This window comes from Daphnia magna, linkage group LG7 (genome assembly GCF_020631705.1).
Source record: "Daphnia magna isolate NIES linkage group LG7, ASM2063170v1.1, whole genome shotgun sequence".
Classification (NCBI taxonomy): Eukaryota; Metazoa; Arthropoda; class Branchiopoda; order Diplostraca; family Daphniidae; genus Daphnia; species Daphnia magna.
In genome coordinates this window covers 12,628,107-12,655,511 of record NC_059188.1, presented here as the reverse complement: position 1 = coordinate 12,655,511, position 27,405 = coordinate 12,628,107, and the positions used below count along the sequence as shown (strand labels likewise).

Here is a 27,405-nt window from a genome sequence, read left to right as displayed (position 1 = left end):
AAGATATACTCTCAAATATTACCAGATTTTCACGATTACGTAATTTTGGTACAAGAAAAAGAAATTGTAACATTATTTTTGCGAACATAGAAAAGGGTTTTCCGGGTCACGATAGCTTTCACCAGCAGCCCCGACTTTTCAAGTTATTTTTCTCATTCAAGTTTCATGTTTCTAAACAATGAAAACGATTTTCAAATACCGTATTGTTGAGATTTCTGTATCAGCAAGTGAGACTTCCCTCGACGAAACGATATATTTTGAAGGGGACAATCATGAACTTCCAGCTAAAATTAATGGCACCTGTTTCTTAATTGTTTGTGATTCCTTTCTCGGTAAGGAAATGTTTCCATCATTGTTGTTAAAACTAGTGGCGCCTCCACGTGGCCGTAACTACAATGACGGCGGTGAATGACAGCCACAGTAGGTTGAACCGGTTGAACCGAAGAGAACCATCGAGTATAAGGCTGTAAAATCATTAACGTCAATTAGATTCAAAATAATATCATTTCATCTAAATGCATTGCTTGTCGCTGTATTGATAATTTTCGGTTGCTCAGTACTCATGAAGCATTTTCCTTTTTCCACAAAAGATTTATTTATTTATTCATGCATTGTTATTTTTTTTAATGGATGGTATGTGTAGCTCTACCACATAACTTTTGTAAGGAGATTTATCAACAAGTGTGGCAAATTTCTTAATTTGGGTATGCATTTGTCACTCATTTAGAAGGATTACTTGTATCTTTGTTCACATAAAAATCAACTGAGAAGCTTCAATCGTTGTTTGGCTGACATGGGTAAATGTAACTTATGAAACCTTTACCATTATTTAATTTCATTTTTTTTAATCTTTCATTGTTATTGGCATTAGCAGCATTTAATTTAGGACCTTTAATCAATTATTATACTTTGCTTAGCCTTGCTTGAAACTAAATTTTGTTTCTTTTTTGGATGTAGTCATGTTGCAGAAAAAACTGTCATGTAAACAGATTAACTTGAAGTATGTCTCCAATATTGTACATAGAGAAAAGCTAATTGAAAAGCCAATGTGTAGTTGAAAAGAAACCACAAGGTAAAAAAAAAATCTATTATCTAGAATTTATCTATTAATTTAGAAAAAAAATTCATTAAAGTGAAAATAAAGGCTTTGTGGTCACTTCTCATTCATCAAGCTTTTAAGTGTTATCTTTATGTTAATCTAGTGTCATCCATTTTCTTTATTTTTGTGAATTTAATTTTTATATTTTCTACATTTGAATTCATACTGTAGCATTTGATGATCAAGTTCTGGTGGCCGCCATATTCGGAAGACATCTAGGGGAGAAATCACCAACTGCTTAACTATTTCATGGCCATGTCAGCTGTTTCATTTCACCTGTCGTTGACTGAGATGCTAGACGTACTTTTTTTTGCAATTTCTCTGGTGATATCTTACAGTTTGAGGTATGTTTTCAACGTAGATTTTCCCTTTTGATGTTCCCTTTCTGCTAAAAGATAGATTTGCACAATTAAGCAAATCCATACACATTTGTTAAAGGTATTATAGCTAAAGTTTAAAAAAAAAACGATCATACCATACTTAAAGGGAAAAAACGGCTGATTTTTTTTTTGACTACCAGCATGTGTTTCATATTTTTTTTATCTTAAAGTGTCCTTTTTACTCCTAAGCTTCTCTTTGTAGAAAGTAATTTATCAATATGTTTTAAATTCTAATTGTAGTTGTTCTTTCTTTGCCATATTAGGTGTTTTCACCATTTATTGTTAACAATATTTGAAAACTCTAATTGCAGGTCTGTCGTGTGAATCTGATGTGCTGTGTTGGCCATGGGACCATTCTCTGATCAAAAAGGAATACCACCAATATTGCTGTTACTGTAAATAAAATATCTAGTACTATTCATGTGTCTGGTAAATTATTGTCTCCTGTGAATGAAAGAAAGGGAAGGTAAAGATGAAATTGGTTAGATTCTTTCTCTATGCTACATAATTTTTGTTCTATGAAGAGAATAATTTCTATTGGTTTTCTGCTCAGTAATTGTGTTAAACATGCAAGCAGAATAGTAAATTAGTAAAATTCATTGGAAATGTTTCTGTTGAAAGTTTTAGTATTTCTTTTTTCGTCGGTTAAAAGTAATTATGTTTTTTGGATTGTGAAAAGATACGTCGAAATTAATTTTTCTACAATGTTTGGATCTCAAGCGCAGCAGGTTGGTAGAATGAGTAATTATTAAGTTTTTGTTTTGCTCAAGTTTCAAAATATAAAATAAATACAAATGAGAAATGTTAAAAGGAATTGTTTGTATTATCCCACCTCCACCCATCAATTCCACCACTATTTTGCATACACAACACATACATACATATACAAATAATACATACATACAACATACAACAAGTTAACCCGTTGGCTGCCAGGCCATGCAACCCGTAGGTTGCTTAAACTACATTTGCTACGCATCGCGTCTGAAGGATCACGAACAGGGTGGGACTTGTCCGAAGACAAGTCCGGGCTGGCACGGCGATAGAAACCATTCCGGGAATGCACACCCCAGGAATCTATCACCGCACCGACAAAGAGAAGTCCCTACTGGTGCATTGCCTACTGCGCCAAAAGGCGCGGCGACTGTTCCCCCCATGGCATAGACCATGAGGCAGAACAGCGCCCGTTCCCTACAAGCTACAAAAAAAATGGGACACAAACGGGGTGGCAGCCAACGGGTTAACTTACACAATACAATACAACACAGTACAAAACAAAACAAAACAATACCAGGGTGACGTTCCACGGTGAACTGCCTCAATCGCCTTGGGGTTTCTGCTGAGCTGCACCCATTTGGTCTTACGAATAGATATCTCGAGGATGGCGATGCAGCGAAGGATGAGACAAAGGCAGCGATGTGGCGTCGGGAAAGGCGTAGACGAAGACAGCGATGCGGTGACGGGAAAGGCGTTGACGAAGACAGCGATGAGGCAAAGGACGAAGACAGCAAGGCCAGAGTCCGGATGGTTGATTTATACCGGAATGAAGACGAAGATAGGGTAGTTCTATGTGGATGATCAAAAACATAGCCTTTTTAGATAATGAATGACATGTTTTCAATATAACCATAGCGAAGAAGACAATTAAACTTACGCTTGTGGTCCACTGAGGGTGATATTGAAGCAATTGGTTGAGGCGGTGATTTTGAAGAGAAGGAATATGAAAACATCCAGTTCTATCACGAGAAATTACATCACAATAGAACAATACACAACAGAAAAACATAAAATACCAAATGAGATGATGGTGTTTACGCCAATGCATGCAAGCTGGGTAATTGGCAGGAGAAGAAAGCTACTGATAATGGGATGGTCGATTGTTGACACAACAGATGAATATTCTGCACTCGATCAGATGAGATAAATCACCATACTGTAACACGATAATATTAACCAAGAAGCAGTAACACAATAATTAGACCATGCCAACTAGAGTTGAGTTGTTGTTGACTTACCTCTATCATCACCATCTCTTTTGATTTTATTTCCATGAACTGTATAACAAAAAAGAATTGTGCTAATAGATCACTGGTGGCACAATATGAATTCTCTCTCTGTGTATGATGTAACAGTGTGATGGGAAGTGAAGCATGTGGGTTTCCAACAACTATACGGTTTGGTAGCTTGCTTAGCAGTTAACAGGCTGGCTCTGTTACAAAGAAATAATTTTAAAAAGTGCAATTTCCAACACACACATCACAATGGATTCCCTACTGTTAAATTTTTAGTTGAATTATCTTTTGGAACGTAAAAAAGTATTGGAAACAAACACGGATATCATCACTTGTTATTCGGAATCATACTCTTCCTAACTTCCATTCAGTAGACAGATTTCCTACTAGATGGCGATGCCGATATAACGAAGTCTCAAAATATATCTTATCATTGAGTTTGTCAAACAGTTCGTCTGCTATGAAAATAGTTCTACTTTTGGAGTCGCGTTGACGTAAGCACGTAAGTGAGAATTCTTAAAAGGATATTGGTTTTTATAATTTAAAGTGGCAGTAAGGAAGCAAAACAAATGTTTCTTCTACCGTTTGGTTAAGTGCTTAACCTTTCGGATCTTCTGATTCCTCATTCTACAGACCTTGCTTTTATTGTCCAATATTTAACATTGTTGTAGTGAAGTTGTGGATTTATGAGAAACCATGATCTCTTTCCCAGAAGGAAAGAGGCTGTACTGGACAGGAGCATGTCTACTAAACACAAGTTCTCATTCTCCTGATTATTATTTTTTTTTTATTATTTTTTTATTATTTTTTTAAATTAATCTTACTACACATTCTCAGATGTAGATTGATAATTGTAGGAAATGAAAAGACATTTTTTTCATGAATTGTTTTGAACCTTTTCCTTGCAAAAACTCTTCATCAGGCTCTTGAAGATATATCATAGTTATCTACCTTGTGGCAACCAATTGTGGCACTGCCGTAGTTGATTGCAGATGGTTGTATTTGTAGTCTGTAAAAAGAAGATCAATACAAGCATTATTAAAAAACAAATAGCAAACCTATGTGTCTTTGAATTTAAGTTTAGGCGGGATTCATTGAATATAGTTAGATTAGTGGTTGAGTCACAGTTGATAAATTTGATTCCACTGTTTATTCTTGCTTTTGGTTGACATATACCATTCTCATGTGTAGTTTAGTTTAGTAAAATGACAGCTCTTCACATTCCACTCAAACAGTCTGAAAAGGGAACAATATGCCATCCGTTTACCTTGGAAATTTCCATTTAACAATATAATTCTAAGCGTATATAGCTTATGTATATTTACACCTAAATGTACACATACCTCAAATGACAAAGCGAAACAGTGAGCTCTGTAATGTGACTCATGGCTCAGTGGTTGAGCATCGGCGAGGTATGCTGTAATGTAAAGGTTCGATTCCTTACAGAGTCAAGTTGAAATAAAGTCTGAATTAAATCAGTATGCTAATGTCAATATGGCACTTTCAAACAGTGTATGCTTAAATAAATTAAGTCCACGAAAATTTAACTATCTAGCATGCGATGCTAATAAAGTGGCAATTGAGCTATGAGACCTAGTTACCTCAATCTGTGAATAACGAACTTCCATGTGGTTCAACGAAATGTCACTAAAACATGCAATAGGTACAGATAAATCATGGGACGACAAGTGCATTGTACAAAATGAAAAACTAAATTATAAGAAAAAAAACTTTTTTGAAAAATTTGTTTAAGCATTTTGTATTGATATATAACCTTTAACATAAATCAAGGTAGGGGTAAACCCTACCTCAATTGAACTGAGCCCCCGGGGAGATTACCGGGGGGTGGCTAAGAGAAGCCGGAAAAGGATGGAAGGTTTCGGACAAGTTTTTACGTGAGCGATTAACCGTTAATTCGGATTTGTGGGTAGCCTCTTCGCCCTCCAATGATATCTCAGAACTTGAGGACCCCCACGTCCCCTTTCCGGACAGCGCACTCACAACCTTTACTGCTGATCACAGTAGGGGCATGACCCCCTACGGGCTTATTACGAGTCAAGGGGAAACGGGGCCACAGAAAAGAAGGGAGCCCAGATATGCACTTTAATTTATTAAAATATAAATATTTTATGTTCGGGATGAATCAGCGACTAACGGTGTGCGGCATCTCTTTCAGTCTCCTATTTGTGACTCAGGCCAATATAGGTGCATGACATCTCTGATTAGTTGGCAAAAGTTGACCACAAAAGTTGACCACAAAGTCTGCAATGAAAATGAAAACTTTGATCAAGATTCAATTGCATATATGCCTAGATGAGTTAAGAATACCATTACATGAAAGTATGAGAATGATTCATGGAGATTAGGCTAAAGCTGTACACAAACTCTGAATGAAAAAAAAAAGAATCAAATAAAGGGAAAATGGGGCCACAGAACAGAAGGGAGTGTAGATATGTGATTCATTATTCTAATAAAAACACTTTATTTTCAGGAGAGTATTGAAATCAAACCAAGTGTTATTGAAGACCACCAACACCGACAAACAGGAGGCTCAACTTAGTCGAGTGATTCCATGCTATATATGAAGCATGCTATATTTTCACTATAAAAAAATTTATGTTTATTGGTTTGCCACTGAAGAAAAATATGTTTAATTATATACCTCTCTTAGAGAATTTCAGTTACCTTCTGTTCCAGCATCAACACTATGATCAGTTAGAGCACAACAACTTGTTAGCTCTCACTTTCACGGTACGCATCTGACTGAACAACAAGATGTGGTAAGTGAAAGGTTCACCATGAATCCCGTTTCAAATCTTGGTGCCTATTCCTTATAAAAAGACAGATATTTTCACAAATTGCCACTCCAACAAGTAACTTAAATTATTTACCTTCCTTTGCACAAAATCCTCCATTGCCTTGGTATTTCCAAGTATCATGTTTACAAAAACCATTTCCTTACTTCCCACTGTCATTGTTTTTCGAATTGAGCAGAAAAAAACAAAGAAGTTTAACAAGCATGTAAGCAAGCGGTCTGTCTGATGTGAAGTTACGAATAAAATGACGTATTTATGAGAAAGCTCAGGGCCAACTGCCTAGTGCCTACATTACAGGGTTAAGAGAGCCATCTAGTGGCACTAATAAACATTCAACAAAATTGAAATCTTCACACTCCATGTCACTGAGGATTTTTTTTTGAAATGTGACGTTGCCTTGTGATGATATCTCAGCCACGCAAAATCAGCTTGCACCTACGCGAAATCCTGCACAGTGCGGGACCGTCACGAAGCTATTGTATCAGATACCTATGGCAGCCATGATAAATCATCTAAACAAGAATTCCCATAGGGAAATTATAGGATATCTGGACATAATTCCAAGAAACGACGAGTGTTTATGCAAAAATTTAAGTATATTAAAAAGAGAACGAGAGAAACACAAACAAACAAAAGTTTTAGTTACACACAAAAGTTTTTTTTTGCAATCAATCCAATCATGAATGATAAAATCCAGGCTGATTATGTTTACTACCAGTGCTCTTTCAGTTTGTTGTTATCCAGATCTATCCAAGTCAGCAAAGACAATGTCCAACAATTTAAAGTGATCTTGAAACCAACTTTATGCCAGGTCTAACCCACAGCAGACATGAAGCTGAAATATAACAAAATTTGTGATAACAAACTGTCTTTCTGAAAAATTCATAGTTACATTTATTATGATAGAAATGTTTTCTTTTAATTGTTATTTACAAAACAAGGGGCATGGTAATATTCTTTACATTCTACTTTTTGCTATAAATAATCAAAATAACGGCCACTACTGTCTTCCCAGGTTTTTAATTTTGTTTTTAATTGCCAATGCCAGATCTGGCATTACAAAAGCTATTTTGAAAGCTCAAAAGCTACAAAAGCAATTTTCCAAATGTCTACTCAAGCCAAAAAACTACGAAAAGCAGACAATACAGTTGTAAATGGCATTTCAGCAAAGACTACATGAATAAAAAGTTGGACAGAAGACATTCATTATCATGCAAAACAAGATACATACCATAAATGGTGGAGGCTCCTGGCCTTATGACCTGCTGACCGCCCATCGGACTTTCCTATGGCTATTTCTCAGAATGTTTATTGCTGTTTGGCTCGCAGTATAAAAGGTTGGGACACAGATTTGACGAGGATCAGATTCTCGCCACTCGTGAATTGGATAACAAGAACCTCCGGATACAAGTGCCTCTAGAAACAAAAACAAAAAAATGATTTTGCCAGTAAGTTCAAAAGAAAACGCAAATCAAGTTTGTTTTCCACTAAAACCGTGACGAAGATCAAGCCATTCAAGCGTGTGCTACTCATTTCTATTACTATCACCAGGTGGCTCTGATATGCGCTATCACAGCAGCGACGTCGACATCTATGGACGCTCTTCCTGCTCAAACTCAGCTTGGCCAATCCGATAGCGGATCGTTGAATTTTTCTGAAGGTCAGTCCAGAACAATTTGCCTTTTTTCGGTGCCAAGATTATGATTTTTTAATACCTTACACAGCTCGCATGCTTTGGTCCAATTGCCGGGGAAAGAGGCTAGATACCCTCACTCTCTATAAACACACAACACCCCGTGAATGCGTCGAAATGGGAGGCGATTGCTGTGCAATTAACGCGGATGGAATTGGAAACGGTAAAAAGAACGGATACCCTACAAAGCCTCTTTGATTTGCATTTCATAACTATCCCTAAGTTCGTAGGAAGCGACGACCCGAGGACCATGTCATCTGATAAATGCTACGGTTGCTACAACAGCACAATTAAAGTCAAATGCACGGGAAAACTCGTGCGGAGTCAAAGCGGCTTTTTCCAAGACTGGTGGGTGAATTCGAAAAACTGCATTAAAGCAGGTGGATTTTGTTGTGACGGTACTAAAACATCTGGTAATTTTTTAAGTGATAAAATTCGTGTTTCGCACCGTCGCAAACGCTTTTTAAATTTTCTTCCAGACAATCCTGCCATCTTCGATCCAAACGACTATCCAAACGCGGATTTTTGCCTAAATTGCTATGCTGGCCCGGTACAAAACACGACAGAGATGGACGGCATCTGGGAAAAGGTGGTGACATCCTGTTCTGGGCAAATGATAGCCAACAACGACTACAAAGCTAGCACGTGCACGCGTTTCGGTGGCAGTTGTTGTGACGATGACACATCCACGAATTCAAATTTTGGTAAGGAGTCGAACAAACAGGACGAAAAAAAAGAAAAAGAACACACAAAAAGACAATACCCGTTATTGAAACTAGAACTGATTAATGCCATCTCATTATACGTACGATAAAGGTGGCAATGCCTTCAGCGCTTCAACGTTCCCAGATTCCAGGTGCAACAGCTGCTTTACTGGCGAACCAAAGGAAATCGGTGAACTCCTGCAATAATAACAGCGAAGAAAAATATATTTCAAAAATAATTACAACAATAAAACGCAAATTCACGTCAATCCTTAATGAAATTTCCAGTCAGTAGCTCGATATCGAGTGTTAATAAAAACATCAAAGTGAACCATTTTGTAATCACTCCCCCCCCCCTCCCCCGTCACATTGTCGAACAGCTGGCGTTGACCTCGAGCAGTTTTCCAGGCTTGGCATTAACCAGTTTCGGGAAACGCCATACCCGCATGTCTTTTTTGTTTGTCCATTCTTCTGAAAAAAAAAACAACAACAAAAAACATAAAAACAAAACAAAATGTCATCAATCTCTTGGCCTAATATAATAATTATCAATGTTTTCCGCTACCTGTCCCTGTAATGGCGATAATTAAGATTTAGTACTCGTAGAACTCGACCCTTCGCTGTATAGTATAACGAGCAACAATCGGAATTCCTTTGCCTTCGCCATTGGGTTTTGAAGTTCGTTGATCAGATTAACTTTCCTAGGTATGTTTTTGTTTTACTATTTTCTGTCCATTATTCTTTAGGGTTTTTTTCTGACTGCTAACCATTGTCATTGCGAACGTGATCTGTCGACAAAATAAGAAAACAAAAAGAAATAAATAAATAAAAGAAAATAAGAACATTTTGTTTTAAATCATTCGTGCAGCAGAAAACCAGAAGAATGTAGCAACCAATTATTTTGCCAAACACTGCATTTTTGTAATAACTTTTCTCAACAAGTTCAGAATTTCAAAATGAAAATAAATGATTTTTAAAATGTTCCTGCTTTTTAAAAACAAAATTCAAAATGAATCAAGGTCCAGATAATACAAGTCTGGACGTATTCAAACAATGTGCCAACGTCTTCCTAAATAGCTGACAGACAAAGACAGCGTGTCAAGTCCATTCAAAGTCAATATCCCCCCCCCCCTTTCGCGACGAACATGTATGTTTCTCGGGAACGCGTGGAAGTTAACGTTACCATAACAAAAAATTTAACATAAAATTAACGTAACACCCAGGAAAATAATAAAGAGCGATGGCTTGGAATGACCTCACTGCTCAAAATGTGATGAACCCATAATAGTTAAGTTACCTGGCACAATCTTATAAGTCCTTAACGGGATGTTAAGGGAAAAAAAGAACGAAACAAAAAACAACAATAAAAAATAAAGACCACCGCGAATCTTCAAACTTCTGTAAGAAATACGTAAGGTAAGAATCCTTTTTTGAACTAGACTCACTCGGGGGCACATCAGGTGAATAGAATCATCCTAACACCTAAGTCTGAAATAACAGGATTTACTTGTCCGATTCCCAATTTGATTTTATCGCATAGTGAAAACCAAAACAACCCAAAAAATAATAATAAAAAAAAATATGGCGTTCAAAAGGGAATAACATGTTCGGACAAGTTTTTAGAGTAGAAGTATTCAAGCATCAAAGAATGCCCTTTTACGTAATTGTTTCAAGTAAGCAGGAAATGGAATATTAACCTCCAATGAATTCTGTTCTGCAAAAAATTGCGTGACATTTCTCGTCTACTTATGGTGTGTGCGAAGGGGAATAAGTTGAACTGGCTAAAATTTTAAAAAGCACAAAAAGAATTGCGTGTAGCAAAATTGATTTGTGTTTACTGGTTCGAAATTGGGGTCCAACCGGCGCATGCAGTTTCAAGTCTCGGTATGTCAATTCCTTTCGTTCACCATCAGCAAGTAATTGGATGCATCCAACTGGGTATGACGCTCTTTTTAATGATCGAAAATCATGATCGTGACTGCGAACATGACGAAATACGGCACCACTTACCCCTTATTCTTAGCAGACGATCTGCTTCTCTGCAATCAAACACAGAGGTCACCAGCTCCACCCAGTGTCCATTTCGTCCAAATCCGGGACGTATTTCAGACGGCAAAACTTTGCAGATTTCCCTATTTTAAGAAATGAATAATAAATATTATTTTTAGAGATTTTCCGTTAAAAATCAATCAATCAAATAGATTTTTTTTTTTTTTTAGGGGGGGTCCTAGCGCATTATGAAGTAAAAACAATCGATTTATGCCACGAGGAATAAGCTAGTTAACGGTTTAACAGTTGTTAACAGATTAAAGGTAGAATTTGTAACAGTATCTCCTACTCAAAGTCGAGGTGCATTGTGCCAAACAAGAGTATGTATTGACGAAGATTAGAACAATCTAGAAACTGGCACTCCCTTAAACCTGTTGATCTTCCAAAGTCAGAAGAAACAAAATGCCAAACGCGATTAAAAAGCAATTTGAAGGGATCGACGACCTGACTGTAGAACATTCTTACATTGATGGCAACGGTCATCGAAAACAGGAAAGACTCGTTTTCTGGTTTCGATTTAAAAAAATAAAAATAAACAGGTAATTTCTTCTGCCCACATGGATCAGGTAAATTTAAATGGGATGTCAAGTTTACTTGAAGGGCATCTGTTCAGTAGCCAAAAAAAATTTCTGTTCCAATTCGATTTGCCCGCCTCCATGCACACAAAACTCAAAGTTGCATCCTTTTTTGTTAAGATTCTTCACAGAGATTCTTGTTCGTTTACTGGGCGTACGGTGGGGTTTGGATACACTAGTCGGGGCCAGTATATAAAAGAGCCACCCAGCAACAATGAAAGATTCATTGCTTGGCAGAGTGACGTAACACAAGTGTCGTGCTCAACTTGATCGGAATGAATTCCTTAGTAAGTAAAAAAAAAAAAAAAATTGAATCGATGTTGGAATTTGTTCAGCCTGAATTATTGCTTTTATTTTCTTTCATTGATCAGATCATTTTAATAAGCGTGGTGGTGATGGTCGCATCGGCACCGACGGAAACGAAAGACACGGTTATCAACGTGGATGGACCGGAAGGCCGTCACGTGCAGACGGGCGAGCCCGGCAAAGCCGTTGCCGGATACTTTACGTGGGTGTTAACCTTAAAACGGAAATTTAAAAACAACTTCAGGCAAATCAATTCTTATCGGTTACGGTTGCAGTTCACGAAACACAGATGGCGTTGAATACAAGACCACCTACGAGGCTGACGAGAAAGGCTTCCGCGCAAGGGGATTGCATTTTCCCGTCTCTCCGTCCGTCTCATCCGCCCGTCTACCCGTCACTTTCCCAGTCCGCTACCCATCGCCCGCTTTCTCCGGCTATGGTTTCCGCTACGGCCCGCAAAATCATTTGCCCTTCTTCTACTCAACTAGCCCGCAAAATCATTTGCCCTTCTTCTACCCAACTTACCCGCAAGGTAAAGCCGAAATGATAATTCATTCATTTGTTTTTAACTCGACTAATTGAATTTTAAAATCATCAAGACAAATATTTGGCGGCTGACGAGACACTTCCGTACCATGAATTTGCATACAAACACGATGCCGAGTTTCCTTTGTCTGAAGAAGAGGAATTCGCCCTGGCCCAGGACGATCAAGCGCCGTTGACGGAACAAGAAATTGCGGATCTCACCGAACGCGGAATGTTGACGCCCATGCTGATGCCATTCATTTTGATGAACAAGAAAAACATGTTGATGTTGATGCTTGTGAATAAGATATTGATGGCTATGGGTTAAGCAATCGATTGAAAATCTTCGCTCTCATCGTCTGCCATGATTTTCAAATTTGACGCTCTACAAATTTGGAGTCCAAATTTTACGAAAAGTCAGTCTCAAATCTATCGGTTAGCTTTATTTAATGCGTTATTGTTGTTGTTGTACCCCCCACGCGTGTGAAAAATAAATTCTATAGTTGAATCAATTTTCAAATGATTTGCACCTTTAACAAGATCACCCAAAAAAATAGTAATAATAAATAATTCACGGGTGTTGAATGCTCACAGTGGGGAAAAGGACACAAAGTTCACCGAAATGAAGTAGGAAAACTATCTAATCAGATGGATCGATAAAAGTGACAGTTTTTCCTCCTCCTTTCATGTTACACATTTAACCCAGTGCGTATAAGAATTCCACCTTTAAAAAAATAAATAATAAGACTTAACAAACAAAAGAAATGTCAAAAAATAAAAATGATCTTGGTGGATCAAATAATCTGGGAAAACTGGAAAAACGCGTTCTGAAAATGCCTTTTGGTAAAAAGATAAATGTATTTTTTTGCTGTTATCGTTGTTGAGATCACGTCTAGCTTGCAAATGCGGACGGGCTCTCGACGTTGCCTAACGGGCAATTTATTTCGTAACTATTGTAAAAACATTTCAATTCGTTTTGCCCTCGTCCATCAACAGACGTATGAATTCACATCCTTTTTTTGTATTCAATTTCCCTTTTTTTCCCCCTCTTCTGAGTTGGCGTACGATGGTCCCAGAATGCAGGTCCAAACTAGTATAAAAGAGCCTTTGCTCGTCAACCCAAGATTCATTCCTAGGTAGCGCGGCGCAAAGACAAATTGTCCCAGTTCGTTCAGCATCGCAATCAGGATGAATATTATAGTGAGTCACCCTTTCATTCAATATTTGCGGGCTAATTTGGCACACTTTATTGATTTAACTTTTACGAAATCGACAGCTAATGTTAATCAGCGCGGTGGCGATGGTCGCATCGGCACCGACGGAAACGAAAGACGCAGTTATCAACGTGGAAGGACCCGATGGCCGTCACGTGCAGACGGGCGAGCCTGGCAAAGCTGTTGCCGGATACTTTACGTGAGTTTTCATCTTAAATTGAAATAAACTGAAAATACAAAATCCTCTTTGATTACGTTTTTTTAGTTCAAAGGATGAAAACGGCGTTGAACACAAGACAACGTACGAGGCTGACGAGCAAGGCTTCCGAGCCAAGGGATCGCATTTGCCCGTCTCTCCGATCGACTCGTCCGTCCGTCTGCCCACCACTTTGCCCGTTCTCTACCCAACATCAGCTTTCCCCATCTACGGTTTCCGCTACGGCCCTCAAAATTATTTGCCATTCGCCTACCCAATTTACCCGCAAGGTAAAGCCAAAATGACAATTCATTAATGTTGCGCTATTCAATCGAACTCTTTTCAATTTGCAATTCATAAAAAAACCAAAACAAAAGGTAAATATTTGGAAGGAGGAGATTCTTTGTCGTACGGCAACGTAGAATTTAAAAACAGGAGAAAACGAATTGCCTCTATCTGGAGAAGAGATTCTCGCCCTAGCACAAGACGCTCAAATTCCGATCACGGCAGAAGAAATTGCGGCTCTAACAGAACGCGGTCCGTTGACGCCCATGTTGATGCCATTCATCTTGTCGAACAAGATGAGCATGTTGATGATGATGCTTGCAAATAGGATATTGATGGGTTAAGAAATCGATTGACATTTTCTGCTCGTCTGCCATGATTGTTGATTCGCTGTAATATTTAATGTTCAAGTTTTAATAAAAGTTAGTCTGAAATCTCGCTAACTATCAACGTCTTCTTTTCCATTCATCAATGGTTTTTTTTATTGCCACCAAAAACTCTTGTACTTTCAAATGAAGGACATTCAACGTAATCGGCCTCAAGTGACTTAAAACAGCCCCACAAAAAGAGGAAATCTATTGACGTCGACGAGGATGCTGTTGCCATCCTCATTGATAGCCAAAGCAAAGATGAATGTCAACAAGGATTCTTTAGGTTTGCAAATGACCTTTAACGAGCATCAGCCAAATGGGCAGTTTCTCAATTTCAAGATTTCCTTTCTGCAATTTGAGTCTTTTTATTTCCCACACGCGATGCTAACCAACGAACTTGAACTTTAAATGTACTCAAGTAACCGTGGGGGGTTGGGGGGAACTTGTTCTAGAATGTCAGATAATTCGTTGCATTTTCCACGTGCTTGAAAAATAAAAACTAAATTATTTTGTGGATACTCGTCTCAAAATTATGCGAGAAAAAAAAAAAACTATAAGCCTCGAGTATTCAATGTAAGAATTTCGCAGGGGAAATAACAAGATCGCTTCAAGGAAATCAATTTGCATCAAAAGCAAAAGAAATCGTTTGACATCGACGAAGATGCTGTCGTCATCCCCAATGATAGCCAAAGCAAATTTGAATGTCAACAAGGATTCCTTAAATTCTTAAAAACTACTAAAAATTGAAATTTTGCATTTTATTATTATTATTTTTTTTTAAATAAAATTATAAAACTCGGTTGATCAGATGGCCAATGAAAACTAGAAAGACACGTTCTGAAAATGGGTATTGGTAAACAATGACATTTGATTATGTATTTCTGGTGCCACGTAACTGGCAAATATTGGGGTGGGAGTATCGAAAAAAAAAAAAAACCTTACGGGCATCTATCTCGTAACTGGTACCTAATTCAATTTGCATTGCGTTTTACCCTCCACCATCAAGTAACCTTTGTGCATCCTTTTTTGGGATTTAACTAATCCCTTCCCCCCCCCCCCATCTAAGTTAGCGCACGATGGTTCGATCGTCCAGGTGAACACTAAGTATAAAAGAAGCTCATCATCGATTCAAGATTCATTCCCAGGTAGAGTGGCGCAAGATAAAGTATAGTTAGTAAAGCATCGCAATCGGGATGAATCTTATCGTAAGTCAACATTCCATTCAATATTGACGGGATAATTTAGCATACGTTATTCATTGAATTTTCCCTAAATTGACAGCTAATGTTAATCAGCGCGGCGGCGATGGTCCGATCGGCACCGACGGAAACGAGAAACACGGTTATTAATGTGGAAGGACCAGAAGGCCGTCACGTGTAGACGGGCGAGCCTGGCAAAGCCGTTGCCGGATACTTTACGTGAGTTTTCACCTTCAATTCAAATAAACCAAAAACACCCAATGCTCTTTGAATAACGTTTTTTTTTCAGTTCACGAGATGAAAACGGCGTCCGGGGATGAGATTTTAGCCCTAGCATAAACCGCTCAAATTCAGCTCACAGAAGAAGAAACGGCTGCTCTTAAGGAACGCGGTTCGCTGATGACCATGATGCTACCTTCTACGTTAGTGAACAAAATGAACGTAGCGATGTTGTTGCTTATTCAACAAATGATGATGAATATTGGATTAGAAATCAAACGGCGTGCATTCTACCACTTAAGTGAAATTTCCCGACAATCCCGCTAATTTATTTTGATTGGTTTTTGATTTAGTTTTTTTTTTTGCCTGAAGTCGCGACTTACAAACAAAATCAACGTGTTTACATCAACCAGCGACCTAAATCGCTTTCTATCTCCAGCGCTCTCCATCTTTGTGTCACCCTTTTTACCCAGTGCGCAGAAATATTGCATATTGGAAAAATAATAATAAGCCTGGACAAACAACAACCCTTTCTTTCAAAAAATAAGATTAAATTAAATTAAGATCTTGGTGGATCAGATGTTCTGGTAAAACTGGAAAGACGCGTTCTGAGAATGCGTTTGGGTAAAAAAAGATAAATGCAAATTTTGTGTTGCTGTTGTTGACACCTCGTAGCTTACAAATGCGGATGGGGCTCTCGACATCGCCTAACGGGCTGGTATATTTCGTAACTATTTTAAAAGCATTTCAAATTCGTTTTGCCCTTGTCCATCAAGCGACGTTTGAATTCGCATCCTGTTTTCCTATTCAACTGATAGGAGGTCAACACTATTATAAAAGGGCCCTTCCTCGTCAACCCAAGAATCATTCCTAGGTAGCACGGCCTTAAACAAAGTATAGTTCATTCAGCATCGCCATCAATATGTATCTTATGGTAAGTCAACGTTCCATTCAATATTTAAGGGCTAATTTGGCATACGTTATTGATTTAACTTTCACGAAATCGACAGCTAATGTTAATCAGCGCGGTGGCGATGGTCGCATCGGCACCGACGGAAACGAAAGACGCAGTTATCAACGTGGAAGGACCAGAAGGCCGTCACGTGCAGACGGGCGAGCCCGGCAAAGCCGTTGCCGGATACTTTACGTGAGTTTTCCCCTTAAATTGAAATAAACCAAAAATACGAAATTCTCATTGATTAACGTTTTTTTTAGTTCACGAGATGAAAACGGCGTTGAACACAAGACAACGTACGAGGCTGACGAGAAAGGCTTCCGCGCAAAGGGATCGCATTTTCCAGTCTCTCCGACCGACTCGTCCGCCCGTCTGCCCACCACTTTTCCCGTTCTCTACCCAACATCTGCTTTCCCCATCTACGGTTTCCGCTACGGCCCTCAAAATTATTTGCCCTTCGCCTACCCAATTTACCCGCAAGGTAAAGCCAAAATGACTATTCATTAATGTTGCGCTATTCGATCGAACTCATTTCAATTTCCAATGCAGAAGGCGAATATCTAGCGGGCGGAGATTCTTTGTCGTACGATAACATCGCATTTAAACAAGGAGAAAATCAACTCCCTCTTTCCGGAGATGAGATTTTAGCCCTAGCACAAGACGCTCAAATTCCGCTCACGAACGAAGAAATTGCGATTCTGACAGAACGTGGTTCGCTTATGTCGATGTTGATGCCATTCATCTTGCAGAGCAAGATCAACTTGTTCATGACGATGTTTATCAATAAGATGTTCCCGGGTTCTATCCCGTAGTCGTCTGCTAGAAATCGATTGAAATGTTTAGCTCGTCGTCTGCCACGCTTTTCGACTTGCTGTTGCCTTAGGAAACGTCAATCTGAAACCTCGCTAACATTATTTATGATGTCTTCTTCCTTCCAGGAGCTTGAACGAAAATAAACTCTTTGGTTGAAACTCGTCTCGAAATTGTGTGCGCCATTTACACGATCACCTCTCCAAAACAAAACAAAAACAGAGTCTCGAGTGTTAAACGTAAAAATTACGCAGGGAAAGACAAGATCGCTTTAAGGACATCAATTAGCCAATCAGCGCATGCGACATTCAACTGTAGCAGAACAAAAACGCTCGTTCATGTTGGACGCAACAAAACTGTCTTGTAAACATCAATGGTTTGCTTTGTCACCAACAACTAGTGTACTTTCAACGTCTTCGACGTCACGTGACGCAATTAAAAACAGCCCCACCCACAACATATCGGAGTCTAACGGGATAAAAAAAAAATTAAAGAAGATGAAATCTTTTGGCATCAACGAGGGTGCTGTTGCCATCTTCAGTGATGGCCAAAGCAAATATGAATGAAAACCAACGACTCCTTAGATTTGCAAATTACCCTTGAATGGCATTAGCCACGGGGCAGCAGGCAAACGAACTTGAACTTTAAATGTACGCAAGTAACCGGGGAGAAAAGAAAAAAAAAAAAAAAACTTGTTCTGGAACGTCAGAAAATGGTTGGTGTCTGGTTAGGAAACACAAGAGAATGCATTCAAAGATTGTGGAGGGGAAGACCCCCTTCCGGGTGAGATAACAGCTCGAATTTTGATTGTAAAATCGATTTTATCGTTCAGGAGTGCCACCAAAAATATTAATATTTGTTTATTTTATTTTTTTTTTTTTGCACGTGTACGAAAAAACAAATTCTTTTGTTAATCCTCTTTTCAAATTATTTGCGCCAATTACAAGAATGTTCTTAAAAAACAATAGGCCACGAGTATTGAATACAAACTGCAAAAACAAAACAAAAATGAAGTAGAAAACTACCTAAACGGCGGAATCCGAAATTTATGTATTCTTCCTTCCGGATACAAATATAATATATAAAATATATTCCCTTCTTCCTGCATCCGCTTTTTTTGTTTTCTTCAATTAAAATGAAGGATTGAGCTTGAACAAAACAAAAGCCCTTTCTGAAAATGGGTACTGGTGAACGAAGACATTATTGGATTCTTTTTTTTCTTTCTTCTGATACTAGTTGACTGTCAAATGCAGATGAGGTCTAAACTAAACCTTACGGCCATCTACTTGGTAGCTGGAAACTAACTTATACAAATTAACAAGGCCACCATCAAGAGCCGTTTTAATTTGCATACTTTTTTGTATTCAACCGTTTCATTTCGGAGTTGGCGTACGATTGTTCGAGCCCGCAGGTCAACACGTATAAAAGGGGCCTTCCTTATCAACCCAAGATTCATTCCCAGGTAGCGTGGCGCTAAACAAAGTATCCCAGTTTGTTCAGCATCGGAATCAAAATGAATCTTATCGTAAGTCAACGTTCCATTCAATATTTGCGGGTCAATATGGCAAACGTTATTCATTGAATTTTCCCTAAATTGACAGCTAATGTTAATCAGCGTGGTAGCGATGGTCGCATCGGCACCAACGGAAACCAAAGACACAGTTATCAACGTGGAAGGACCGGATGGCCGTCACGTGCAGACGGGCGAGCCTGGCAAAGCAGTTGCCGGATACTTTACGTGAGTTTTCACCTTAAAATGAAATAACCCAAAAAATACGAAATTCTCATTGATTAACGTTTTTTTTTTAAGTTCACAAGGTGAAAACGGCGTTGAACACAAGACAACGTACGAGGCTGACGAGCAAGGCTTCCGAGCCAAGGGATCGCATTTGCCAGTCTCTCCGACCGACTCGTCCGCCCGTCTGCCCACCACTTTGCCCGTTCTCTACCCAACATCTGCTTTCCCCATCTACGGTTTCCGCTACGGCCCGCAAAATTATTTGCCCTTCGCTTACCCAACTTACCCGCAAGGTAAAGCCAAAATGATCATTCACTTACGATGCGATATTGAATGTGACTCCTTTCAATTTCCAATTCAAAACGATAAATATCTAGCGGGCGGAGATCATTTATCGTACGATAACATCGCATTTAAACAAGGAGGAAATCAACTCCCTCTTTCCGGACAAGAGATTTTGGCCCTAGCACAAGACGCTCAAATTCCGCTCACGGCCGAAGAAATAGCCGCTCTTACGGGACGCGGTGTGATGACGACCATGATGATGCCTTTAACGTTGACGAACAAGCTGAACTTGTTGATGATGATTCTTATTAAAAAAATGTTGCTTACTATGGGTTGAGAAATTGATCCGAGTGGATGTTACCACTTTGACCATGTAGAATATGCCGACAATCCCGCTAATTTAATTTTAAGTTTTATTTTGTTTTTGCCCCACGTGTATGACAAATACATTTTATTTCAAACTAAATGCGCCATTCGCAAGGCAAATTCTTTAAAAAAAAAAAATTGCCAAGAGTATCAAGAAAAAATATTTAAGAAAAAACAAAATGAAAATACTTCGGGTTTAGCGATGCCACGAAAGTCGTGATTTGAAAAAGAAAAATAATAATAATAATAATTTACGTATATCTGCATAAAAAGCGATGAAGATTGCCTCAAGTTGATGAACTCGAATGAAATGGTCATTTTAAATTCAAGCCGAATGAGTTACGAACATTCGAAACAGGTATTTTCCACGGGGGCTACGAATAAAATTATGCGAGTCCAACCAAAAAGGTAGTCAAACTACCACCCCCTTATAATGTTATCCCGCGTGAAAGAGGAGGAGGAAAAACAAAACAAACGTGTTGTAAAACCTTAGGCCAAGCCACTGGACTAACGTCTGTCTCAGGTTGTGGCCCCCCATCATTCCGATTTCAAAACGCCGACCCTTTGCAAATGATTAACGTACCAGTTTCCCTCCGTCCATCTCCATTCCAGCTGCATTCTCTTTGTGCTCCCAAAAGACATTGAAGAACGCAAGATTCAATTATCGCCCTGCCATCGGGAATTCATTCTTATCATGGGTTATCATTTCTTCCCACGTGAATTGTTTTGTTTTCCGGTTTTTTTCAATTCCCCGCAAGTTATTTCCTTTTGAATAACTGAAAACAAGAAAGAAAGGGAGAGCAGCGATCTGCTATATAAATACAGGAATACACAGTGTCATGCCTCAGATATAAAACAGATTTCAACAAGAAACCTTCAAATTGCAGCTAAAAAGACGTAGACGATCAAAGTGATTTTCGAAATTTTGCACCAGCAAATAAATAAAAAGGGAATTGAACAATGAATCTTCCGATTGTAAGTTTCACTTTCATTATGTGTTTCCTCTGTTTTAAAAAATAATAATACTCCGAATTCAAACAGGTAATCGCCTTTTGTTTGACAACTTTGGTGGCCTCCGCTCCATCGGACGTTAGACCGTTAACTGTTGACACTGACAAAGCCGAAGCTCGTGATGTCCAAGACGCTGTTAAACCCGCAAACCCGGCATGGGGCTATTTCACGTAATTTCCAATCAACCCTAATCATTTGAAATATTTTAAAATGAAACCAACATTCGCATTTTCAAATGATTACAGCACACACACAGTCGACGGAAAGTCGGGATACACAACAACGTACAAAGGCGATGCAAAACAATCCCCTGCGCCATTGAATCCATTTCCATTCACCCCCTTCGCATTTCGGCCGTATCCTGGACCGGCTATACCAGGCTTGCGATACTACTTCCCAGGCAATCATCTCCCCGCTTATTACCCTAGTTATCCTCAAGGTTAGTTCTATCGTACGAGCTGAAAAAAAAAAAAAAACACAAACAAATTCCGTTATGATTTGCCTACTAAAATCTTTCTCCCCCCCCCCCCTCTAGTGAATTATGGATTTAATGGCCAACACCAAACTAAATCTGACGATCTAACAGCCGAAGAGTACGAAGAAGCCTTGCGTCTTTTTGGTTGGTTTAACAAAAACACTGCGGCCGCTGTTCCCCCTGCAACTCAAACCGTCCCTGCAACTCAACCCGTCCCTGCAACTCAACCCGTCCCTGAAACTCAACCCGCCCCGGAAACGAATCCCATGGCGGGTATTTTCAACAAACTAATTGCCATGAACAGCATTGGCATCTTGAAAATGATGCTGGCAAACGGTCTTATGATGATGGCGGGTTAACAACTTTAGATTGAAAAAGAACAAAAATGGCTTCAGAGCGAGAACAAAAACAACATCTCATTTAGACTCGGTTATCAAGGCTTTCGAAATCTACAAAGGCCAAGTTGACTTCTAAATGTGTCTAACTCAAGTTGCGGTTATTGTGTGATTTTTTTTTTAAAGGGAAACGGAAATAAACGAATTTTGTCGGGTTTAATGGCGTCTAAGAGCTTCTTTGAGTTGAATTTCTTCTGGCATGGTATAGACTAAAACGTTAGAACATGTTTTGCTCTTCAGATTCAATCTGATCGCTATCATTTTAAAATGCATTGACCTGGTACTGGTTTTCAAATCAAGTTTTCCCTTCTTTTTGCAACTTCACTCCTTTTTTTTAAATTATTATTATTTAAATCGATTTTTCTTTTAATGATTTTTTAAACGCAATGCGTAGAAGGGCAACAAACTTGAACTTGAAATGCATATACGTAAGCCAAGAAAACTTGTTGTGAAGCGCCAGAGAAATGGCTCGATCTCTTCGATAACATTCGAGAATTCATTGAAAGATAAGTGTAAAAAAAAAAAAAAACAATTTAAATGGTTTAGATGAACAATAGATTTGGTGCAAAAAGGCAGGGTCGTCCTATTTTGCCCATGTTTTATATGCTTCTGCTAATCGCTGGATTAACGCAGAGAAAGCCCTAAAATTTAGAGCTTAATTCACGTGAGCTTAGTTAATGAACCAACATAATTGATTAAGATTTTCGGAGAAAAAATACATTTTTTTTTTTTTTTTTGCAGACATTCATTACATCAAACCCGTTTTTAACTGACTACTTCCAAAGGGTCACAGAAAAAAAGAGGAAGATTTCGGTTAGTCAGCTGGACGTTTGGAACTGGAAAAATGCGATACAAAAATGGGCTTCGATAAAAACATGTTTTCGTGTCTCTGGAAGGCCAAATTCAAATTTGGAATCTCAAGTTTATCTGAAGGGCATCGATTTCGTGGCAAATTCGTTTCGAACTTGAAATTGCGTCTGTTTCACTTCCTCGAACGTTTCGTTGAGCACAACGAAAATTTCAATGAAACGTTAATTATGACGAATTTAGGTGATGATGTCAACAATCGATCAAACAGGGAGAGCATGGCAATCTCATTCTGCTCACTCCTAACGGCATTCAATTTAAAATTCTAATTAACTGATTCATTTATAGAACAGAAAGAAATGACTCCCGTCGAGTTTGCACACAAGTGCACAACCCTCATTTGAAATTCATTTAGCATTAAATCTCTCGCGAATTTGTTTTGGGTGGCTCACTTGCAGATCGTCAAAACAGCTGACGGAAACACGTGCAGCCACATACGTTTTCATTTTAATAAACAAATTCAAGTTGCCTAGCGATGTTCACGTTGTCGCGCTTAAGGTACAAGCGATAGGTCTTTGACTTGGAGTTGAAGAAAAGGAACGTGGTCAGCCCCTTCTAGCACAAGTTAACAGGATTTTTTTTTAAATGTTAAAAACGCATCTTATTCGTTCAGAACTGGTTTTCGATTCAAGTTGCATTCTCGCAATTCAGGTCCAATTTTTTAAAAATTCGAATACAAAGTTTGAAAACAAAACAGATTTGAACTTGAAATGAATACATAAATAGCCATTGAAAACATTCTTGAACGGGCATTCGAGTCTAGCTAGCTGCCGACATTGGACGCGTTTAAAAACAAGTCAACTGAAAGTCTGCACGCCTGAACGTTACGGTGTCAATCACATAATACAAAATGATTGCTATCGTAAGTTTCAACTTATCCCTCGAACAATTTTGCCAAATTTCGCTTTATCATAATTTATTTTTGTTGACAGGCCTTTCTATTTTGTGTCACCGTGGTGGCTTCTGCTCCGCTGGAAGCTCCACGACCGTTAGGCCAAAGTTCCAAAGGCGGTTGGGGCTACTACACGTGAATTGAATTTAAAGATTTGATTTTTTTTTTAATTCCTAATAATTTAATATATCACGTAATGTAGTACCTACACACCAAATGGAGGATACACGGCAACGTACAACGCAAATGAAAAGGCACCCCGTGTTGCATTTAACCAACTGGCCGTTTCTCCAGCCGGAATTCAACCATACGCCGCCCTGGCCGGTGTTCCAAACTACGGTTTGAGATACTTCCCCTTTAGCCCTTCGCCCGCCTACTATCCTTACGGATATCAAGGTAAAATGTTTTATTTATTTTTTATTTGAAGGTTTGAAAAAGCTAATTTCTTTAATAAATCGCTTCCACGTACAGATCCATCGGAAAACTACGATTTCGAAGGCGAGTACGAAACGAAATCGGACGACGTGGAAAATAAAGACGAAGTAGACGATGAGCGAGCTAACAACGTCAACACTCAAAATAGCGGAACGAATACAATGAACCCTGCCTTAAGCACAATCGTGAACTTGAATCGATTGAATATAATGCGCTTGGCGTTCAGAAATGCAATGATGCTAATGCTGGGTTAGAAATGTGCGGTTAAACAGAGTAGACAACTTCTATTTTCACGTCAAAAATCTCGTCTTCAACTTCAAGTTAAAACTATGTATTTAATATTGTTACATCTATTTGCATTCTTATTTTTATTTTTATTTTTTTTTTGGTGATTTATGAAAGGGAAAATCAATTACTTTCGTCGGTTTCTTTTTTGGCTTAAAGTGTTTCTTGAATGTGCAAATTTGAATTCAACTCTATAAAATACAAATACATTGCGTCGAATGAAATATTCGGAAAACTGAAGTGTCATCATTTTTCAAATAAAAAAAAATCTTCATTTACCGAAATTTCAAAATCGGTTTACGCAATTATTGTTGTTTAATATTATTACGCATCTCAGTGTTTACTCTACTTCTCCTTTTTATTTTCACAAATTTTTTCGAATTTAAACGTTACGTGTAAAATTGAGGAGCGCCATGAACAGAAGACAAACAAGCGGACTGGGACAGTCGCTGTCCAGCAACAGAGACAATCAGTCGCTTTCAAAAATTCAAGAAAATAAAGTCCGTCAATAAAGTCCTCATCTTTAAACTGGTAACCAAAAATGATTGCGATCGCAAGTTATTGTTTATACCCAAAACTCGCAACCGATTCCCCATTTACAACGAAAATGAGGATTTGAACGTTGACGATGGAGATGCAAAATTAAATCCCTTTCCAAAGCTGATCCCTCCACAGACAAAATTGCAATTGGTATTCTTAAGGAGATACTTAAATACAAATCAAATGGGAAGCAAGACAACAGCGATCATCAAGTAATCCCACAAAAACAAACATCACATGGGGAAGAAAATCAAGTGTTAAGGTTTCAATGTTGACGATTGCAAATGAGATTGAAGATAAGGTCAGAGCCATTTAAAAGATGAAGAATTTCCGCGAGGATCAGTGACAGCAACAGACGGCCAATGAGCCAGCTGATCTTCAACGGGTCGTATTTAAAGTTAATAAATTAAAGAAAATAACGAGAACGAAAAGCAGGTATTGAAGTTCCCTAATGTAATAAGGATGCCAGAACGGCCCTGGGCAAATGATCTCACCAACATTTAAACCGGAAAAAGAAATTGCTTTAAGGACATCATCAATCCGCGGGCAAAAATCAGGTTTGTTTTCCCTTCTAATCAATTCAAGCATTTCTAATCTGTTTAACTTCAAGTGATGCAAATGCCAAGAAAAATTAAGCCGGAAGGCTATATAGACTAGTTTCATAACCAGTCGCTCCCTCCACTCCTCGTTTTAAAAAATAAAATAAAATGTCCTGATCTATAATGAGAAACCATCATCTCATCTATGGATATTGTCTCCTAATTGAGATAATGTAAATCAAGAAAACACTGCTCGTGACAACTCAAGAAAAGCTCAGTGAGTCATCAGCTGGTCAATAAGTCCGGCAAAAACAAATGTGATAAACAATTCTTGTGAAGACCACTGTGATAGTTTACATGTGAAATGAATCAACAAGTAGACAAGAAATCTAGCAACAGGCAATGAGCAAATGCAAACCCAAGACACACCGTTGGTGCAAAAACATGTTGCTCTTAACATTTTGGGATGTTTTGGTGGTTGATGTAGGAAACAGACCAACTATTTCTATTTAAAAAGATTCAGAGGTTACGACTTACATTTAGGGGTAGTTGTAACAGCGTCATGGCAAAGATCAGCAGCTGATTTTCTCCCAACTGGCGAAAATGAAATCCAATATGGCCGTTCTGCATTTTGCTGATTTTCTACAAACAAAAATAAAACCTTGCTAATATTTTACTGATTTACCTCCACGTTCTAGCATATTTTAAAACGTAAATTGTAAGACGCACAACTTAATCACAAAGAAACATTAAACAATAACAGTTACTATTCCCGGAATACGTTAAGAAAATTTACGATCTAAAAAATATCAAAAAATATTATGGTTCATATGCATGTGCATTGCTCCTAGTTAGGGTCAGTAATCCTCAGGGCGGATGGCAACTGGAAGAACACGTTTCGGAGCGTTCCAGTGACGAAAGCGTCTGAACGTACAGCACGTGCAACTGATATTTTTATCTAGAGGTCAATGTAGCTGTGTTTTTAATAAATTCTACTTTTTTCTAAACATTCACCCCAAGCCTTTTTAGCTCTACGAAGTATCCTAGAAAGAAAAACAAGTTTAGTCACGTTACAGAACAGGATACAGAGCGATTTGTGTTTCTTTTACGAATTGAATCAGCAAAGGTACGATGAGTTTTCTTGATCATCCCCTGAAAGATAAACAAATTATTTGCAATTGAATTTCTGCAGAGAACGAACTTTTCCGAACAAAAGACGAAATGTACAAATTTTCCAATCGTAATTCAAGCTCGTTACCAACAATGTTGTTGTGAATCCCAAGGAAAACGTGTCAGCAAAGAATCCAAATCAGAACTATACAAAAACCCATATGTTAACATTACATCAACTTGAGGGCAAGTTTCTTCGATCATCACATTTTAACCTGATAACCAAAACTACTTTGTATAAGGGCCAAAAAATTTGATAAATTTTTGTAAAACCTCAAATATCAACTATCGAGCAGAACATCTTAGTTGAGGTCACCTCATTTCACTCAAAACCAGTAGATAACAGCTGCAATGTTGAATGTTTCAATGGGAATCCTCCACTAAATAAATGAACATGGAAATGTCTTACTGAATAAATAATCTCATCTTAATAAACATGAGGAATGATGCTTTAAATATGACAGGCAAAAACTCTTGATTAACAAAAAAAAAAAAAAAAAAAAAAAAAAAAAAGGATGTTGTAAACTTCTGCCTTCACTTTTTTTTTACAGTAAATCTACTGGAATTAACCTTTCGAGAAGGCGTGACACAATTGCAAGTGCATCTGTTCTTGAACGACGAAATGAGTTTCAGTTTAAATAGAAAACAAGTTTAGGCTTTGTTAAAACTTTTGCTAGCATTCGACGATGTGAAAAGATAAACCTGTTGCCTAAAATCTCTTGTTACGTTTTTCCCGCCAATTTTAATTGGCTTTGTTCCATACAAGAGCTCAACTTGGCTACAGTCTCAATGAACTAGTTAACAAACAAAAATATCCTCACCTCAATTTTCTCTTTTCACTGTCCTAATACACTTGTGTTCCTCTGGCAATCAAAAATTCATCTTCTCCAATTATTTGACAGATCGCAGAAACCGGAGTTCGTCCACTTTCAAGCAAGTGACCGAGCACGTTTTCCCCGCACATTTTCTTTCTGATTACATTTCATTTAGGTCTCATGT

The 27,405-nt window shown here is 38.3% G+C and overlaps 5 protein-coding genes and 2 long non-coding RNA genes across 33 annotated transcripts; 6 read left to right on the top strand and 1 right to left on the bottom strand.

Moving 5' to 3' along the window:
* Positions 1 to 381: 381 nt before the first annotated feature.
* LOC116928133 lies at positions 382 to 2,089 on the top strand. Its single transcript, XR_004396968.2, has 4 exons — positions 382 to 797; positions 958 to 1,072; positions 1,271 to 1,443; positions 1,791 to 2,089. It is a non-coding gene; the product is annotated as an uncharacterized LOC116928133 (long non-coding RNA).
* A 3,413-nt stretch (positions 2,090 to 5,502) lies between these two features.
* LOC116928113 lies at positions 5,503 to 27,391 on the bottom strand. 21 transcript variants are annotated; one of them, XR_004396952.2, is made up of 15 exons: positions 27,228 to 27,391; positions 26,680 to 26,786; positions 26,495 to 26,621; positions 26,346 to 26,388; positions 26,251 to 26,279; positions 25,774 to 25,878; positions 10,715 to 10,836; positions 10,543 to 10,652; positions 9,270 to 9,492; positions 8,810 to 9,175; positions 7,539 to 7,723; positions 6,383 to 7,142; positions 6,154 to 6,321; positions 5,826 to 6,093; positions 5,503 to 5,753 (listed from the first exon to the last, which is right to left on the bottom strand). It is a non-coding gene; the product is annotated as an uncharacterized LOC116928113 (long non-coding RNA). The 21 variants fall into 21 exon arrangements; XR_004396951.2 differs by lacking the exons at positions 26,251 to 26,279; positions 26,346 to 26,388 and having other exon boundaries at positions 27,228 to 27,390; XR_004396955.2 differs by lacking the exons at positions 26,251 to 26,279; positions 26,346 to 26,388; positions 27,228 to 27,391 and adding an exon at positions 26,977 to 27,140.
* Positions 7,618 to 9,035, top strand: LOC116928104. Its single transcript, XM_032935186.2, has 6 exons — positions 7,618 to 7,755; positions 7,859 to 7,967; positions 8,032 to 8,163; positions 8,231 to 8,413; positions 8,480 to 8,704; positions 8,817 to 9,035. The coding sequence occupies exons 1-6, from the start codon at positions 7,744 to 7,746 to the stop codon at positions 8,909 to 8,911; spliced, it is 756 nt and encodes a 251-aa protein (XP_032791077.1). The 5' UTR covers positions 7,618 to 7,743; the 3' UTR covers positions 8,912 to 9,035.
* Positions 11,458 to 14,292, top strand: LOC116928110. Of its 2 annotated transcripts, XM_045177437.1 has the most exons (8): positions 11,458 to 11,615; positions 11,700 to 11,836; positions 11,910 to 12,094; positions 12,131 to 12,166; positions 12,234 to 13,359; positions 13,436 to 13,572; positions 13,639 to 13,859; positions 13,947 to 14,292. In XM_045177437.1, the coding sequence occupies exons 1-5, from the start codon at positions 11,604 to 11,606 to the stop codon at positions 12,485 to 12,487; spliced, it is 624 nt and encodes a 207-aa protein (XP_045033372.1). In that variant the 5' UTR covers positions 11,458 to 11,603; the 3' UTR covers positions 12,488 to 13,359; positions 13,436 to 13,572; positions 13,639 to 13,859; positions 13,947 to 14,292. The 2 variants fall into 2 exon arrangements, with proteins under 2 accessions (XP_045033372.1, XP_045033371.1); XM_045177436.1 differs by having other exon boundaries at positions 11,910 to 12,166.
* On the top strand, positions 15,404 to 19,897 carry LOC116934235. 6 transcript variants are annotated; one of them, XR_006649848.1, is made up of 7 exons: positions 16,423 to 16,577; positions 16,654 to 16,790; positions 16,859 to 17,079; positions 17,148 to 18,933; positions 19,010 to 19,146; positions 19,219 to 19,439; positions 19,524 to 19,897. XR_006649848.1 is itself a non-coding variant. In XM_045177442.1 (4 exons), the coding sequence occupies exons 1-4, from the start codon at positions 15,419 to 15,421 to the stop codon at positions 19,766 to 19,768; spliced, it is 627 nt and encodes a 208-aa protein (XP_045033377.1). In that variant the 5' UTR covers positions 15,404 to 15,418; the 3' UTR covers positions 19,769 to 19,897. The 6 variants fall into 6 exon arrangements, 5 of the variants coding, with proteins under 5 accessions (XP_045033377.1, XP_045033379.1, XP_045033378.1 ...); XM_045177442.1 differs by lacking the exons at positions 16,423 to 16,577; positions 16,654 to 16,790; positions 16,859 to 17,079; positions 17,148 to 18,933 and adding an exon at positions 15,404 to 15,430 and having other exon boundaries at positions 19,219 to 19,438; positions 19,511 to 19,897; XM_045177444.1 differs by lacking the exons at positions 17,148 to 18,933; positions 19,010 to 19,146; positions 19,219 to 19,439 and having other exon boundaries at positions 16,859 to 17,078; positions 19,511 to 19,897.
* LOC116928107 lies at positions 20,401 to 21,838 on the top strand. Its single transcript, XM_045177438.1, has 4 exons — positions 20,401 to 20,772; positions 20,839 to 20,978; positions 21,054 to 21,247; positions 21,344 to 21,838. The coding sequence occupies exons 1-4, from the start codon at positions 20,758 to 20,760 to the stop codon at positions 21,640 to 21,642; spliced, it is 648 nt and encodes a 215-aa protein (XP_045033373.1). The 5' UTR covers positions 20,401 to 20,757; the 3' UTR covers positions 21,643 to 21,838.
* Positions 23,246 to 24,381, top strand: LOC116928112. The gene is made up of 4 exons (XM_032935194.2): positions 23,246 to 23,407; positions 23,478 to 23,572; positions 23,640 to 23,833; positions 23,909 to 24,381. The coding sequence occupies exons 1-4, from the start codon at positions 23,396 to 23,398 to the stop codon at positions 24,124 to 24,126; spliced, it is 519 nt and encodes a 172-aa protein (XP_032791085.2). The 5' UTR covers positions 23,246 to 23,395; the 3' UTR covers positions 24,127 to 24,381.
* Positions 27,392 to 27,405: the final 14 nt, after the last annotated feature.